The sequence below is a fragment of the Natator depressus genome, chromosome 1 (assembly GCF_965152275.1).
Source record: "Natator depressus isolate rNatDep1 chromosome 1, rNatDep2.hap1, whole genome shotgun sequence".
Lineage (NCBI taxonomy): Eukaryota > Metazoa > Chordata > Testudines > Cheloniidae > Natator > Natator depressus.
Genome location: NC_134234.1, coordinates 130810222 through 130828643, shown reverse-complemented (window position 1 = coordinate 130828643; position 18422 = coordinate 130810222). Strand labels below are relative to the sequence as shown.

Here is an 18422-nt window from a genome sequence, read left to right as displayed (position 1 = left end):
GAGGGACCTAGACAAATTGGAGGATTGGGCCAAAAGAAACCTGATGAGGTTCAATAAGGATAAGTGCAGGGTCCTGCACTTAGGACGGAAGAACCCAATGCACAGCTACAGACTAGGGACGGAATGGCTAGGCAGCAGTTCTGCGGAAAAGGACCTAGGGGTTACAGTGGACGAGAAGCTGGATATGAGTCAGCAGTGTGCCCTTGTTGCCAAGAAGGCCAATGGCATTTTGGGATGTATAAGTAGGGGCATAGCGAGCAGATCGAGGGACGTGATCGTTTCCCTCTATTCGACATTGGTGAGGCCTCATCTGGAGTACTGTGTCCAGTTTTGGGCCCCACACTACAAGAAGGATGTGGATAAATTGGAGAGAGTCTAGCGAAGGGCAACAAAAATGATTAGGGGACTGGATCACATGACTTATGAGGAGAGGCTGAGGGAACTGGGATTGTTTAGTCTGCAGAAGAGAAGAATGAGGGGGGATTTGATAGCTGCTTTCAACTACCTGAGAGGTGGTTCCAAAGAGGATGGTTCCAGACTATTCTCAGTGGTAGAAGATGACAGGGCAAGGAGTAATAGTCTCAAGTTGCAGTGGGGGAGGTTTAGGTTGGATATTAGGAAAAACTTTTTCACTAGGAGGGTGGTGAAACACTGGAATGCGTTACCTAGGAATGCGTTACCTAGGAAGGAATCTCCTTCCTTAGAAGTTTTTAAGGTCAGGCTTGACAAAGCCCTGGCTGGGATGATTTAATTGGGGATTGGTCCTGCTTTGAGCAGGGGGTTGGACTAGATGACCTCCTGAGGTCCCTTCCAACCCTGATATTCTATGATTCTATGAATATACAGAATGGATTTTCTTACCTAACGTTGCTTGGTATTTTGTTCTGGTTTTTATGCGGGCAGCTCTGTCTCACCAGCTGGGAGGGCACAGTTCTTTTAAGTAAACAAAAGCCTCAGAAACCAAGTCAATCCTTGGTATCAGTGACTGTGGTACAGCTCTTTGCCAGAAGCAGGATGCATGCAAGGAATTTCTAATACTCAGTGATAATAGGTTAAGGATGTGTGTGATGTGTTGCTTCTGAGCATCAGCTTCCCTTAGCAAATACTTGTCCCACAGAAACTATGTAGACAACTTACGGGCTGGCAATAACACCAGAATTAAAACAAAACAAAAATACACCTTTTGTATGTTTTTATGTCAGGCATTTCACATAAACCTTAAAATTTCAACTGGTCTCCAATGAGCCTAATCAAGATTTAGGTTGGTTTATACTATCAAGAGATCAGTTATGCTTTTACAAACCTCAAAAGTGAATTTCAATTGCCCAGCAATTTTTCAATTATTTACAAATCAGGAACTGATCTTTTAAATTAATTCCGAGACCCCTCAGCACTGTAAAATAATGTCTCTGAAATCATCCTGCTATTCCATCCTTAATATAGGAAACTTGCTCCAAGCAAGTTTCTGTAATACATTTAGACTGGTACAGTCCATGATAATCATATCCTCATATGGCCCTGGTGCAGAATAAATGGAAGAGTACATGGGGAACTCCCCACATCTAAGTCAGATCAGCATCCAATAGTCAGTCTTTATACATCCAGCTAAGTAGAGCAATACGGAATTCAGTAAAAGTATAATGAGACTGGTGTCCTTAAATTTATGATGCTTTTTTCAGGCAGAATTTGGTGCAATATCTCATTTTCACAGAGGAAATCCTGTATCACTAGCCTGAGACCACGTGGATCTTCTTGCTCGCATTACCAAGCACGGACTAGTTCCTAGACCTGGCCATCATCCCAATTTTTTCCAGCTACAGTGCAACACAAGAGAGCCCCTCAGATAGATTTAATCAATGGGCCAAATCTCAGCAAGTGCAAATTAGTCTTGTGTCACTGAAGTTGAAGATACACCAGTTTATAACAGTTGAGGAGCTGGCCCATTGCCAACTTGAGACAGCTTCTCTACTAGACTTCATCCAGACAAATGAAGGTGCCTACCCTACATAGTCCCTTTTGGAATGTTGTTGCTGTCATTGCCAGTCCTTATGTGGTCTGTTAGGGTTTAACCTTTTCTTCTGATAGTTTCTTATTTATTCATCAGTAATTCATATCATGCATTTTATTGCCACTTTTGCCACATATATATTATAAAAGCCTATATTAAAAAGAAACATAAAGTTGCAAAGTCGAACACTCAAAAGTTTGGAATGCCAGAATTAAAGATGGATGGTGTTCACAGCATGGAGTTATTCAATATTTCTTTTTTCCTCATCCCTCAATGCATGGTTTCATGCATTATTCATTGCATGGCATCCAAACACTGAAAACTGAATTATTAATTTCCTGGAGGGCTTTTTTGTTGTGCCCTCATGATATTATCTGGGTGCTTCACAAGCATTAATTTATCTTCACAAAACCCCTGTAAGGTAAGGTGGTGTTTTTATGCCTATTTTACAGATGAGGGATTAAGGCCAAGAGCTATTAAGACCAAAATTGTTAGAAGTATTCACTAATTTTGGATGCCCCAATTTACGATAGCTATAGCCTAAGATTTCACAGTTCAAAGAATGTATTTAGTACTGTCCAAAGCACAGTTCCCGTTGACTTCAGCTTACTCCTGCAGGCACTTTGTGCCAAAAAAATTAAAATTCTGCACACAAAAATTTAAAGTTCTGCAAAATTCTGCAAGTTTTATTTGTAAATAAATAAATGCGGAGCTCCAGCATGGCAGTGGGAGCACAGGCCATTGGCTGCATAAAGGTGGGAGATCACCACCCACCCCGGGACATGGACTCAGTGGTGAGGCTGCACCCAACCCTGACACAGCACAAGGGCTGGGCCTGCCCCAGAAATACTCAAGGGCCCTGCTCCTCTGTGCCAGGTGCACGGCATGCAGGCTCAACCAGGCAGGAGCCAAGTGTGGAGGGGCTCAGTGTGGGGGGATCCAGGTGTGAGGTGAAAAGGTTCTGTGTGGGACAATCTGGGTGCAGGCAGAGCTCATTGGGGTGGTTCCAAGTGCAGGGGCAATGGGACTCTACAGGGGCTTCCAGATGAAGGTGGTTGGGGCTCATCAAGGGGTCTGGGTGTGGAGGGCTCAGGGTGGTGCAGCAGGGGGGTGCTCATCAGGGTGGGGATTTGAGTGCAGGGAATTCAGTAGTGGGTGGTCTGGGTGCAGAGGTGGGGGTCTGGAGGCGGGGGCTTTGGTTGCAGGGAGGCTCCATATGCAAGGGTTGAGGTTCAGTGGGGTGGGGCCTGGGTATACAGGATGAGGTTTGGCCTGGGGGTCCAGGTATGGGAGGTCTGGTTGCTTGGGGGTTGGGCAGATGGGGGAAGCAGCTCCTCCTACAGTGACCCTTCCCCCAGTGACTAAGGAGTGATGGGGGCAGGAAGCAGGGGAGGATGCTGAGCTTCCTGCAGCCAGGGCGAGGTTTCTGGGGGTGGGTCTGACACAGTCCCATCTACTCCTTGAAGGAGAAGAGGAAGCCCCATCCCCTGCCTCCAGCTCAGCTGGGACTAGCAGCTGATCCCGGCACAGGGTAGGAGCCACCGGCAGTGATTTACCTCTCTGCCGACTGCTCCAAGTGCCTGAAGTGATGTACCTGCGGTGCTAGGGAAGGGTCATGACTGTTCCTGCAGCTTCCCTTTGCTTCCCTGTCAAAGTCATTTTTCTACGGGGAAGCAAAGAAATCTGCAGGGGACATGAATTCTGTGCATGCGCAGTGGCACAGAATTCCCCCAGGAGTATTCAGCTGTGAGTGTTCAGCACTTCTGCAAATCATGCCTTAGGTGTCTCAATTAGACACCCAGAAAATGAGGAATAAACAATTAATGGCCACCTGTTAGAATTTTGCTTTAAATGACTTGCCAAGCATCACACAGGAGTTCTGTGCCAGAGGCAGGGATAAAAACCAGTTCTCTACGGTAGGATTCAACTGCTTTAACCATGAGACTTTTCTTTTTCCTGCTGTTCCTTACTTTATTCACAATACACCTTCCAGCTTCCGCAACACATGAGACAGGGTTGCTATGCACAACTGTCTCCTTCACTACATAACCATGATTAATCTCCAGAGCAGGTCCATTGTATGTGCTGAATGAGGCAGGTGTCCTGTGGAAAAAATAGTATGTGATCATGTAATTAAAGACTATCATAATGCATATGCAATTTTAACTGGAATTTCCTAACGTTAGAGTTCTTGACTTTGCAATCTTAACATTTTTAATAAAGTGGTGTGTGCGTGTGTTTATGTAATCTCCTAAAATTTTAAAAAGCAAAATGAAAAAATAGAAATTCCATCATATTGGACCACTGAGAGCATATATACCTACTCTTAGTTCTGGTGCCTGGGTACACAGCAGCCCTATGCCACTGCAAGGAGCAACTGAAAGGGAAGTTTTGCTCACCCCTTACAGCCTGGAGCATGGTCAGTCACAGCATGGGAATCATAGGCGCCATGTTAGCTGATTTAAAAAACAATTCAACCATTCACACTGCATGGAAAGTTTTGGTTAAAGTTTGGCAATGTTATAAACAACTGAAAACAGGGTTTTATAATGAAAGGTATTGGGAAATCTTAATTATAGGCATAGCTACCAGCTTCACTGATAATATGTATCCATCAGTATGTGGAACTGTGTACAGAGATACCTGAATTTTAATAAACCTATAAAAGCCATCCCCACAAAGTAAAGATACCATTTTCTTCTTGGAGCTGAGAATTTAAGAGGATAATAGAAACAAGGATGGTACCTCATGCTGTTTCTGTTTTATCTTCTCTGCACAGAAATTGGGGCCAAAGCTGACTTGTGAATCTTCTCGTAACCAGTGGGCTTGGCTGCTGATGGTTTTTGTAGAAGTAGAGCCTGCAGTCTGCTCCCTCTTTCCTTACTAGCAGAGCAATAACAGTGCAAATAGAGCACATGGAGGAGGAGTGTGTCTCTCTCTCTCAGGCAGGCAAGGCATTGTGTGTGTGCATTTGACAGTGGTAAGATGTAAGGAAAAGTAGCACAGCACTTAAATTCTTGTGTAAAGGGGTTCACCCACTGCAGGAGTGGCATGGCATAGCAGCTGTCTCCCCCATCTAGTGCCCCCCCTGCTGACAGTCACTCCATCACTGTGGTGGTTTCTGTTGCCACAGTTTGGCCCTCTGGCTAGGTCACATTTTAGTCCACCCCTTCTAGGGTAACAGTCCAACAAAACTGTAGTCCAGTGACCTTACAATAGATCATCCATCTATCTCTGGACTCCACAGTGCTTACATTCCTTACCCCTTCATTTCCTTGGTAGCTCATAGGGGAACCCACACCCACCCTCTGGGTTCCAGCGTAGGGATTCTGTAGCTGGCAGCCAAAAGCTATTCCCTCAGACTCCTTGCTGCCTCCCTGGACCACTTCCTACCTCTTCCATCTACCAAAGAGTGACTACAGACTCTCTCCCTACAGCCATTTTCTGCTACAAACTTTCTGGCTTTATAATCACCACTCTGCCCCTCCTCAGCTGGGCTTCATCATCAATTAAGCCTCGCTGTCCCGCTCTTGCTCTCTCACAGGTGCTGCCATCAGGGCCTGTGTGGGGTACACGGCCTGTCACACCAGGCTTCTTAATCTTTCAAGCTGCCATCAGGGTTTCTTCAGAAACACAACCTATGCTCCAAGATAACTACACTGCCTAACATTCTAATAAACTACTCTGATTTAAATGCTATTGCTAACTAATACCACAAATTTTCTAAATATTTAATAAAAAGTAGCATAGGCCTGAAGAAGGAAGCATCCAGTTCTTAATCCATTGCGGCTGGCAACTGGAAGGAACTGACCAAAGCAACATGTCCCCCTTTTGTAGCCTCACCCATAGAATGTCCAAGAGCAAGGGCCAGGTGGGAGGGGGCAGAAAAGCACTCCAGCAGGCACAGCTACCTGGGGTTCCAGGGTCTGAAAACCCAGCCAGCACATCTCAAGAGTAGGAATATGCAGAGGGCACTCAATAGGGAAAAAGTTCTTCCACCATGTATGTCTCAGCTACAGGCAAAATGCTAAAATCAACAAGTATAGAAATAACTGCAGCTAAAGAGCCAAACAAAGGAAATGGAAGGCGGAAAGTCAACATGCCAAGACCCACATTGAGTATATGGCTTACAAAAACTTCATAAAAGATCATACTATATGACTAATAGGCAGGGCTGGTTTTAAGATTTTAGGAGCCCAAACAGATTAATAATAGATTCCCAATCCTTTTATTCTCTCCTTCACTTTTTCTTCTCTCTCTTTTTCTCTCCTGCAATCAATATGCATAGAGAGCAGCACACCCAGTAATCCTACATTAAATTTGGGATTGTTCTAGAAAGAGCCTCTCTTACTAATCTAAGACTTTCCTTCGCCAAAAGTTTCGTGGGTCCCAAAAGCCAGCTCTGTAAATCAATCGCATGACTTAAAAATAAACTTGTGGTTCACATATATTTCTGGAAATTGTTAACATCAAAAAACATAATGGACTGCACTGTGTAAAAAGTTTAGGGCATAATTTTAGCCAGTGCCTGATTTAGAGATTATGGATTAGGTCAGATTTGATTACAGTGGGTTTCACAGAACAATATGGAGCTCATTAAACAAAAACAACTGCAGTGATTTAATTAGCAGCTGCATTTTGATATGAGATTTGATGGAGTGAACTCAAAAGTAAGGACAAACTGAAACTAATTTCTCTGTGTTCTTTTGGATTTATGTCCAACAAGACTGCTGTGTCATGATTCATTGATGCAGTTTATTTCCAGCCAGAGTGAGTCAAGACAGAAGCAAAATGGATAATGACTTGGCTTTGCTGAACTTTCCGGGCTCTTCCTTGTCCTTGTTGGCTATATTTGCTCTCTGGTGACTATACTGTTGTTAGCCTCAGTTGTTCACATTGTCATCAGGCTTGCTTGCAAATGAAAATTATCTGCTGCATTTATGGGAAACATATGTAGTTCAGGATTTGGGGAGCAATGTATGCAAAAACTATGACAGTCTATTGCACCTTCTTGCTGAAATCCAAATGGATTCATATATGTCTTTCTGTAACCACTAGCTCACTTGGCTATTTGATCACTACACCTGGTCAGACCTGTATGAAGTTCTGTGGGAGCAATGGAAAGCCTGTAAAAAGAAATATGTCCATTTTAGGTGGAGTTCTCTTTTCTCTTGCAGGTTCATGGCTTTGGCTCTTCTGTTTTTCATGGATCACATCTTAGTGGTGAAGTCTTGGGATCCTAATGTACCAAACAACATGTCCCTTTGGAAATATGGTGATATTATGTTCTGTGGCTAGACTGGTAGATTTTTGCTTTTGGCAGGGATCTTTCATCTGATCAAATCATAGTTCTATTTCAACAGAGCTCATGAGCTAAACAGACATTTTCCTACCACACACATTGTTTCAAGACATTTTTCTTTCTACAAGACAGACTACGTATGAACTTGATTAATACCAGCTACATTTCCTAAAACCATTAGCCTTTGGGAGTATCATTTTACTTAACATCTAATACATTGACATATTCTTTTTTCCCCTTCTCTATTATTATTCTATGAGTAGATTTCATAGCTTGGTTTTATTAACAAAAGATCTGATTGTATGTTTGGTAGTAATTCTTTTGATGAGAAGACAGAAAGCCTTAGAATCAAAATCATGTTTCTCAAATACACTTGTTCCACACTGAAGAGTATCTTTCTAAAAATGGGTAGAATTGCGGTAAAAAAATTCTACATGAACACTGGGAAAACATCTGATGAATTGGTGGGTTATAAGACTATGAAAACTTATGGCAGAAAGGAAACTGTGTGCTGCATGTAGAGAAATATATTGACTTACTGCGGCAGGTAGCTGATCCACTTGACAGATAATATGGTACTGACTTGTTACAGAATAACAACATTTGCTAACAGACATCTAGTCCTGTAGTTTTTTTTTTTTTTTAATTTAAGTCATTAAAAAAGATCTGGTAGTGTGTTAGCACATTTTGATGAAAATTAGACTTCACTGTTGTGCATTTGATTTTTCTTTGTATGGTATTACGGTTTGTTCACTCTCAATTCTAACATGTCCTTCATATCTGTGAGAGAATTACAAATGCCTTAATTCATAGCCATATTGTGTTTTTTCAAAGGTTACATAAATCATTGTCATCTCATTGAATTTACTGTGACATAAGACAATCTGGTGATAAGGCTTCATTATATTGTGCTACCCATCGTCATGTCTCATTTTAAAAACTTGGACAATTAATTCACAGAGATGCTGGAAACTATGTCCTAAGTAGCAACAGTTGATATGCTTAATTTCAGATTTACCCATCTGCTGTACATTTGTAGGTGGGTCTGGAAGATTTTCTGTTCATTCTCAATTTACTGACAACTTTGTAAATCCCCCTTTGACCTAAGCAGTTAGCTAAATAAAGGGTGCTATGGGCTGGTCCCAGTAGGAGATGAAACTGACAATAAAGTCAGATATTAGAACATAAGAACAGCCATATTGGGTCAGACCAATGGTCCCTCTAGCCCAGTATCCTGTCTGCCAACAGTGGCCAGTGCCAGATGCTTCAGAGGGAAGGAACAGAACAGGGCAATTATTGAGTGATCCATCCCCTGGGTCTGGTCCCAGCTTCTGGCTTTCAGAGGTTTAGCAACTCCCAGAGCATGGGGTTGCATCCCTGACCATCTTGGTTAATAGACATTGATGGACCTATTCTCCATGAACTTATCTAATTTTTTGCACCCAGTTATACTTTTGGCGTTTAAACATCCTCTGGCAATGAGTTCCACAGGATGACTATGCGGTGTGTGAAGAAATACTTCCTTATGTGTGTTTAAAGCCTCCTTCTGTAGGCTCTCTGTTGTGGGTTCATGAGTGGCGGGCCAGAGCATTCATGAACACAGCTGGGTGTGGTCCCTGCCTGTGGAGGTTGGTGTGAATGCAAACTTGAAGGGCTTTGCAGCTTGTCAGAATGTCACAGTGCAAGAGAGAACCCAGATTGGTGAGACAGAGGGCTCAGCTGCACCCCATCACATACTACATTTCCTTTGTCTAAAAAATCAGTTATCTTCTCAAAGGAGATCAGGTTGATCTGACACAAAAAGTGGGTGTATGCTAATAAAATTTATGGCTGACACACAGTTGGGAAGTATTGCCAATACAGAGGAGGAACAGAATATCATACAAGAAGATCTGGATTACCTTGTAAACTTGAGTCTTTAAACCATAATTTGAGGACTTCAATAAAACAGCCAGAGGTTAGGGGTCTATTACAGGATTTGGTGGGTGAGGTTCTGTGGCCTGCAATGTGCAGGAGGTCAGACTAGATGATCGTGATGGTCCCTTGTGACCTTAAAAACTATGAGTCTATATACATATAGTTTGAACCTCTACCGTGATGTTTTTATAAAGTTTCCATGCCGCTTGCAGGCATTTCACTCTGGTGACAGTTTCATTGGCAAAGAGTGAAGCTAAATGAAGGTTAAATTGAATAGGTGGAACTTTACTGAACCCTGTAAACTGGTCTATCCATGTGGCTGAATTCCTTCCAACCCAGCCCCTCACATTCCCTGTTTTCTTGGTGTCCGCTTAATAACAGTCCCTCCAAGGAACATGGATTCCATGGATTCTGATTCCAGTTCCACTGATCAAGATATATCTTCCCTATTTTACAAACATTTAAAACAAATAATTGATACCCAGGCCTCCCAGCCCACGTCCCTTGAGCCTGCCACATTGCCAAGTTGGAGTCTCATCTTTACCACAGACTCAGCAGGTTACATAGTCTTTGAGATAGTTTGGTCTCCTTAACAGATGACCACACCGGGAGTGACCTCTGTCTCCCTGTCACCTGTCTCTGACTCTAACAAACTATATATCTGTGGAGTCTCCTCCATCCCTGTGGAGTTGGTCTCCAGATGGTTCTCTGTCTCTCTAGTCTGTGATGTTCTCTGTAGGTTCTCTCTTGGTGCTGTGTCTGCTGGTTCATAAGGGCCTCCTGTTCCTTTGGATCACTTGTCCCTCTTACTTCATCACCTTTTTTGACCAGGGTGCACTGCGCCCCTCTAGTCCACTCTTTCTGGTGTCTCTCTAATTACTGGATCCTCACAGGAGTGCCTATCTCCAGGGCCGGTAGATCCTTGGTTAACCTGTCATAGTCTAGTGCCTGCTTTCTCTGATTATTAGTCATCTCTTCTCGGTAGTATCTCCATCCTTCTGGCTGCAAGAGGTCTCCCCTTACTAGTAGTAGGGTTTTGGTCCTTTGCCCCCATAGCACCTGCAATGTACTGTTTTGGCACCCCTGTGATGGGGCTTTCATGTGTGCCAAAAATGCTAACAAGGGGTCTGAACCAAAAGAAACAGCCTAATGCAATAGACTCTTAGTTGTTTTCACAGCTGATACCACCTTCCTATTACTCTGTGGGTATGCTGGGAAGAAGGAAGTGGGATGGTCAAACTTCCATGTGCGTGCAATTTCCTTGAATTCTTCCCAGGCAAATTGGGGTCTGTTGTCAGTGAATATGGTGTCTGGAATGCCATACCTCACAAAGTGGGCCTTCTGTTAGCCAATCACTGATTTTCTTCTTGAGTCATACAGGGCATCAACCTCCAAAAAACTGAATGGTAATTAACTGTAATCAAGCACTGCTTTTCATTTAAAGTAAATAAATCCGCTCCCACCTTTTCCCATATTTGTGTGGGCAGTTAATGGAATAACAGAATGTCTTTTTACTAGTGGTTATCACAAGACTGACAAGTGTCACACCCTTCAATCAAGGAGCAGAGTTTTGTATTCATTCCCAACCAGTAAACCTACTCTTGATCCCTTCTAAGGCAGCTGTCAATGCCAAGGTTTGAGGCATGTATTTTTTGTATGCCATCCCTATATAATGAGGTGGGGACTACATTACTCTGTTCTCAAAACATGATTTCATCCTACACACTCAACTCGTCTTTAATTTGAAAATATAATTCTGCCCCTATTGGTACTTGGCTTTTGTTTTCTTGCCACTGTGCGAGGATAACTCTATTGACTGCCTGTAGTTGGATGTCCCTTTCCATAGCCTCTTTGGATATGTCTACCCTGCAATTAAAAAACGATGGCTGGTGCATGCCCAGCTAACTCAGGCTTGCGGGGCTCAGGCTAAGGGGCTGTTTAATTACAGTGTAGAAGTTCAGGCTTGGGCTGGAATCCAGGCTTTAGGACCCTGTGAAATGGGAGGGTTCCAGAGCTCAGGCTGCAGTCCAAGCCAGAATGTCTACGCTGCAATTAAACAGCTCCTTAGCCTGAGCCCCGGGAGCCTGAGTCAGGTGGCACGGGCCAGCTAAGAATGTCTAATTGCAGTGTAGACATATCCTCTGATTTCCATCAGCTTTGCTGTTGAAACTGGGAGATAGTGCAGCACGCTAATGCATTCAGTGTCATGATCCCTCAACTCACTGATGGTGAGTATATATGCCCTGCCAACGTGTCAGTTAACACCAGTAATTGTCCTGGATGATATCTGATCTCAACTTGGCAGCACTGGAGAGCATCAACATGGGCTGCAGTCTCTTTGGAGCACTAAGAAGGGGCTTTGCCCTGATTGTCTCTAGGGGTTTGTGGTCTAGGGCACAGGTTCCCAAACTTTTTCTTGCTGAGGCCCCCCTTAACATGCTATAAAAATTCCAGCGAAGGCGGTGAGAGGGACTCAGGGCTCCAGGCCTGGGATGTGGAGCCCATGGGCATAGACAGTTGACTTCTATTTTGCGGGGGCAAGGGCTGGCAGGGCTCAGGCCAGCTCCGCACAGCAGGGCTCGGGAAGGGAGCACCACCTCCACCCCCTGACTCACCTCAGCAGGCCACCCAGTTTGTCTGGGTTGCAGTATGCGCAACCAAAAATATAACTCAAAGCGGGACTCAGCTCAAAAAGTTTGAAAACCACTCAGGGTGTAGGCAGGGGGTACCTAGGGAACACGTGGGTAGAGAGGTAGCTCAGGGTGCAGGCAGGGAGTAGCTAGGGGCTGTGTGCGGACAGGGGGGTAGCTCAGGTTGCAGGGAGAAGGATGGCTAGGGGCTGTGCACCAGGAGGGCTCCCCCTGTGTTGGCTGCTCCCCGAGGGCTCTGCTGGCCCCCAAGCCGGGTCCCCACACCTGGGCAGCTCGTACCAGCTGCGCAACCCCGGGCACCAGCAGCAGACAGGGAATACCATGGCTGCCTGCTCCATTGCACCACCAGCCAGAGGAGCAGCTGCCCAGCACTGCCTGGCTCTGGCTTCCCACCTACAACCTGGCCAGAGGGCTGGGCCTGAGAGGGGCTGGGGGAAGAGGAGGAGGTGGGTGGGTAGAGCTGCCCCTGGACTGCCCCACTTTGGGTAAGGCACTGCAGTTTGGTGGGACAACACCCTTGGGCCCCCCCCAACTCTGCCCATGGATCTTGGGGCATGGCTCCCAGCTTCAGCACAGGGCGGGTCTGGGGCTCTCAGCTTGGAGGGACCGCCGGTTTCATCCCTGTGCCTCTCCTAGCTTGGGGTCGGGGGTTGCCGGCTTCAGCCCCACACCATTCCTGGCTTCACACCGGGGGGGAAAGGGGAGGTGCGGAAGGGGGAGGCCGACAGCTTCAGCTCCACACCCACTCCCAGCTTCAGCCCTGCAGGGTGCACTAGGGCTTGGGGCACCAAGTTTCAGCCATGGGGCCCTGAGGCCTCCCTGAAAGGGCTCGCAGACTGCCGGGGGCCATGGACCCCCAGTTGAGAACCACTGGTCTAGGGGTTTGCACTAGTACTGAGTGGCCATAGCTGTACTGATGGAATCACTCCACTCCAAATACCACAGCCAGAAGCTCTTTTTCTATGTGGGTTTACCCCCATTCAGTCTGACAGGGTTCTGCTGTCATAAGACACCGGTCGCTTCTGCAAAAGAGCTATACCCAATCCATTCTCTGATATATCATTCTGGAGTGTCAGTGGCTCCCTTCGCTGGTAGTACTTCAAGACAGGGGCATCCATTTTCCTTTGTTTCAGCATGGTAAATGGTTGCTGTGGGGAACCTGCCCAGTCCCACTCAAAGTGCTGCTTTGTGGTGTATGGATTCCACTACTGCAGCCAGGTGTAGATAGAACTTGGACAGAAAATGTATCATTCCTATGAAGCACGGTGCCCCGTTCACATCCACTGGTCTGTCATGTCTCTGACTGGCGTGATCTTGTTGGGGTTTGCATTTAATCCCTCTGTTGCAAGCAGATGTCCACTGTATGTCACCCTATGCTGTTTGAGTCACATTTTTTCAGGTTTTATGTTGTCCCTGCATTGCTGTAGAAAAGTTTGTAGTTTTCTGTCATGGTCTTGTTCAGCTTCTGTATCATTGCTCCTTTCACCTGCAATGGGGCTATCATCTGCAGTTATTTTCACCCCCAAGCAGTCCTTCCAGTGTTTGGGTGAGTCTCCTCTGAAACACCCCTACACAGCATTCCCACTGGTACATGCAGGCATCTGTAATGACCAAATGGTACTGCAAAGGTTGTCAGTATTTTGGATTCTTTATCCAGACTTATCTGCCAAAGCCCATTCCTCACATCACAGACCATAATAATTCTGGCTTTGGAGAGTTCTGGCAAAATGTCATCAATTCTGGGCAGTGGATAGCATCATCTTTTCAATACCAGGTTCAGAGACTTTGGGTCTATGCAGATGCATAATTTGTCTGATGGCTTCTTTACCACCACTATGGTGCTTACCCAGGCTGTACTGGGCTCTACAGATGCTATGATATGATCTCAGACTCAATGAGAGAGTCATGATGTCATCACCACTGTCTGATGTGCCATCCCCCTCTTGTGCAAGTCTGACTGAATCTCTCTGAGAGCTTCGGCTCTTGCCCACACAGCTAAAATGATTCAATTTACTTTAAAAAAATGCTGTCCTAGTGCTTCTCCTTTACCCACTCATGCTATCTCCCACAGTAAGTGCATCTCACTATGGGTATGGAACCCTGAGCACCTGCTCTCCTTTGTTGTTGTCTCACTGCATGTACTTCTGGGGGTGTTGTGCCTCCTAGAGCTTCCATCCTCGCTCTTGAAGCTTCTGCTGCATGCTTCATGTCTAACATCTGTCTAATGTGAGACTCTCTTCCCAGAGCAGCCGTTCCCACAGGTGATAATTCCAAATGCCGCAGACTATCCTGTCCTGTCAAGTCCCCAAAATTCCATGTAGCAGACAGTGAGAAAAGGCAGTAACATAGGGGTCTGTCCCTTCCCCCTGGACTGGTCTCTAGTGAAAAACTTGTGTTGTTCCACAGTTTCATTCTGCTTTGGGAAGCAATAGTTCCCAGGGCTCCTAGGACTGCTGTGAGGCTTGGGGCAGTGGTGAGCTTCAGAGTGCTACAAACCTCTTTTTACCAACAAGCATTGCTTAATTTGTGCCAGGGCTGAGCCCCAGCACCTCTAGGCTTAGCAGTTCAGAGCCCCGGCACCTCCAGAGTTGCCGCATCAGTTATGAAAGTAAAAAATTTGCTTGAACCCCGGCACCTAATTGCTTGAGCCCTGGCACCTCTTTCATTACAAATTAAGCACTACAGTTAATTAAGCATAACAGTTTTATTTTCCTGCTGTTGTTGGCCTCCTTCATGGACAGGTCTATATATATCTGGAACTCCTCTTTCCACCAGGTCCCTCACTGGGCTAGGTCTGTGTCTGCAAAATCCAGCGATCTTGGGCACTTCAGACCAAATTCCATGGCTCATGCTGCCTACTGCTACACTGCAGAGAACTGATAGCTCAGATGCTGCCACTGTGTTTCACTACCAAAGAGTGAAGCTGAATGCAGGTTAAGTTCAACATATGGAACTTTATTAAACCCTGTGGACTGCTCTGTCCAAGATGCTTCCAGGCTAACTCCCTGTGTTCCCTGTTCCATTTGTGCCTTCTCAATAACAGTCCCTCCAGGGAACATGGTGCCTCTGACTCCAGTTCCACTGATCAAGACACAAGGTATTTCTTTGATTCAGTCACGTTTATTTACAAAGAATATATAAAATCCTGCAAAGAGTCCTGTGGCACCTTATAGACTAACAGATGTATTGGCGCATAAGCTTTCATGGGTGAATACCTACTTCGTCGGATGCATATCACATGTATCCGACGAAGTGGGTATTCACCCACAAAAGCTTATGCGCCAGTACACCTGTTAGTCTATAAGGTGCCACAGGACTCTTTGCCACTTTTACAGATCCTACCCCTCTGATATATAAAATTCTGTTTCCCTGAACACAGGAGGAACCAAACAACAGGACATAGTTTCTTTGCTTACAGCCCCAAACCTCTTTAACTAGCACCAGATTGATAAGGCCCTTCTAGGCTTCTCTCAGGGTCACACACGGTGCTAGTCCAGGTTGAGACTCTCCCCCGGTGTGTTGTGGATCGCCAGAAAATGTCAACGAAACAAGCATGATTAGTCTAAAAAAGCTACCCAAAACCACAGGGACGGGGTTAGAGAGCAGCAAGGGGCAGGGTTTGTGTTATCATGCGGGTTGTGGAGGTGCAGTTTGCATCATTAGGTCACTAAGCTTGGTGTTTGTGTGGGGGATTGTGTTTTTATGTCATCACATGGGGCATGGAGGTGGGGTTTGTGTCATCATGCTGGGGGGTGCGGTTTGTGTCTTTAATCATCACGCTGTGAGTGGAGATAGGGTTTGCAGCATTATGCTGGCCCTGGCGGAGGGATTTGAGGCAGCACACTGGGCATAAGGACAGCATTTGCATCTTTGTGGCATCATGGTGGGTGGAGGCACGGGGTTTTCATCATCATGCTGGGCATTGAGGAGGGGTTTCCATCTTTATGTCATCGTGCTGGGCATGGTGGCAGTGTATGCATCATCACACTGGGTGTGGGGGACGGGGCATGGTCCAAGAAAGAAAAAAAAAAAGCCCAGAGAAAGCAGAAAAACTCACTGACCATAACTCAGGGGGAGAAACCATGCAATCTTTAAAAGAGAAACCCAAAAGTTGCTTCAAGTAAGCTACTCTGGGTCCTGTTTCTCTTACAGACACAGATACACACACCACTAGTCAAACCGTATCCAGCAAACTCCTCCGTCCGGGTCGTTCAGATTTCTGGGCAGCCTTTGTTTTTGGAAGAGAGATGTGCCTGTGTTTTGGGTTTGGAGACTACTATTACTTCAGTTACCTCTTTACATTGATCCTGAATGAATGGCAGTGGTTGTGCCCAACCCATAACAACAAGATTTAATGCAGCCCATAATAATATTAAAAAGAGAAAAGCCTGATTCTTATTTATGTTAAGGCCTCTTTACACTGCCCAAGAGGGAAGTGTCAAATGTAGATAAGAGGCCCAATGCAGCCTGTTTAACAAGGGCCTTACTGTAAATGACAGTCAGGCCCAGAAACGTCTACTGTATACAGGGTAGGACAATAGGTAAGACCTCTGTCACAGACAATACGATACAACTTCATTTGGTAAAATTTTAGTAATATGCAAGAAGAGTTTAACTATGGACCTGTCTGCATGTAAACTTGCACTGAATTAGCTAAATCAGTTTTAAAACACACCTTTAAATAAATGAGTGAAAGTTTGGGTGTAGACAAAATGTAAGTATAAGAATCCCTGCTACCTTATATCAATGACAGTTAATGAAGCTAGTTATAAAAGTCTTCTAGTTGGCACACAATTCCTGAGAGTTTGTTTAATTTCCTTTTTTCACACATGGCTCTGTGCCTTGTCCCATGCAATCTTCTATCTAGTATGCAATACACCCTCACTCTTCAAAGCAATTCTAAAGACCCACCAGCTAGCCAACTTTCTGTCATTGAATCTGCAAGCTCAACCTTCACTTTGGACAAACACCATCCACAAACCCTAACTTTTGATTTAAAAAATCAATCCAAAGTGAAGCTAATATATGAATATTACTTTAAGCACATTTCATGCTCTATCACTGTTGTAAACCATTTTCTTGCCACACTATCATTTTGTTTGTCTTCACCATTCATGCCAATGGCATTGTATAAATAACAAATACAAAATTGATGATGATAACAAGCACACCAGGAATTTCTATTCTTAGAAGATATAGTCTCAAAAGGTGTTACAGTGTCAGGGGCTTACTTATGCAACTCCATTAAATGAACACATTAACAGTGAACAGTTGAATGCCTGTTTTTTAAATTCTTTAGTAGGTGAGTGAAGTTTACACACAGAGGGAAGATACCAACATTTATCAGTGGTAGAGTGAAACATCTGTTGATATTATTGACAAATCCTTGGAAATATTTGACAATTAATAGAAGTCATGGCTTTATTTTTGTAAGAACTAACCCTCAACTTTATTTATATGTGTCTGATTCAAATCCAAAGAGTTTCTGGAAAACGCTTTCTGGAATGTTTTGTGTCTCTTTAGGCTGATAGTTAAGATCTTGGGTTCATAGGGTTTACCCTAATTGATGTCACAGGAGATCTGATACAGAGGGAAAAGAGCCCACTTATAAGCAACATGAGGCCAGATGAGATCCCCATAGGAATAGCAATCCCAATTCTCTGTGCTACTGGGCCAGAGGGCAGGTGGAAAGAAGGAGGAAAGGGGATGCTGCTATTGTTTGCTACTGAATAGAAATTCCAGCTCACTGGGACTAAGACACAGAGACCTGCAATTATATATAAGATCCCTCCAGCTAGAAACAAGCAGATAGCCTGAGTTTTGCGCATTGTTCCCATATAAAAGTGCCATGGTGATAAGAAAGTGAAAAATATTCCTAATCCTCCCAAGAAAGTAGCAATGAGCAGGAGGATCTGGGCAAGAAACATTTCCACAGGGAAAAAGTTTTCATTGAAATTGAATTCGTGACAGCACACTATATCATAATCACTGGAGATTTTTAAGTTTGGGGGAAAGCAGATTTTCCAGATTCCCACATGGGCAATACCAGAGGAGAAGATGGTGGTATTATTCACAAGCCACAGCCTCCACTCTGCATGCCTTGTTGTAATACAGGATAAAATCCAGCCGAGAGAGCCCAAAGAAACGCCAACTAGTTGGAGGGTAACTCTTTTAAATAGAGAGAACATTGCCTCAAGATCTTCATCAGTCCTCATGCAAGCAAATTAGCCAAGAAGATAATCACAGGAGCACTGAAAAGAAACCCAATATATTTATTATTAATTATATTATTATTAATTATTATTATTGTTGTACTGTTAATGTTCAAAGAAACCCAATATATAGTTATTAATTAGGATTACATTACATTTTCTTATAGTGAGGAAAAATCTCACACTGATGAGTTTTACATATACATGTCCATTACTTTATTCATTTATACCAATGGAGCTGTTCATATATGCAACCCTATGCTTATGCATTTGCAGGATAAGGCCTGTATTTGAACTTCATGAACAAAGAATAGAAGTTTCGTCTCTTTCCT

At 44.4% G+C, this 18422-nt stretch overlaps 1 protein-coding gene across 1 annotated transcript; it reads right to left on the bottom strand.

Annotated features, from left to right (window-relative positions):
• Nucleotides 1-17409: 17409 nt before the first annotated feature.
• On the bottom strand, nt 17410-18066 carry LOC141983098 (claudin-34-like). The gene has a single exon (XM_074945828.1). It carries the CDS (start codon nt 18064-18066, stop codon nt 17410-17412), a length of 657 nt encoding a protein of 218 aa, XP_074801929.1.
• Between the last annotated feature and the right edge of the window lie 356 nt (nt 18067-18422).

What these genes read in the sequence shown, in the direction of transcription:
- LOC141983098 (XM_074945828.1), bottom strand. Translation starts at nt 18,066, where the DNA reads ATGTTCTCTCTATTTAAAAGAGTTACCCTCCAACTAGTTGGCGTTTCT.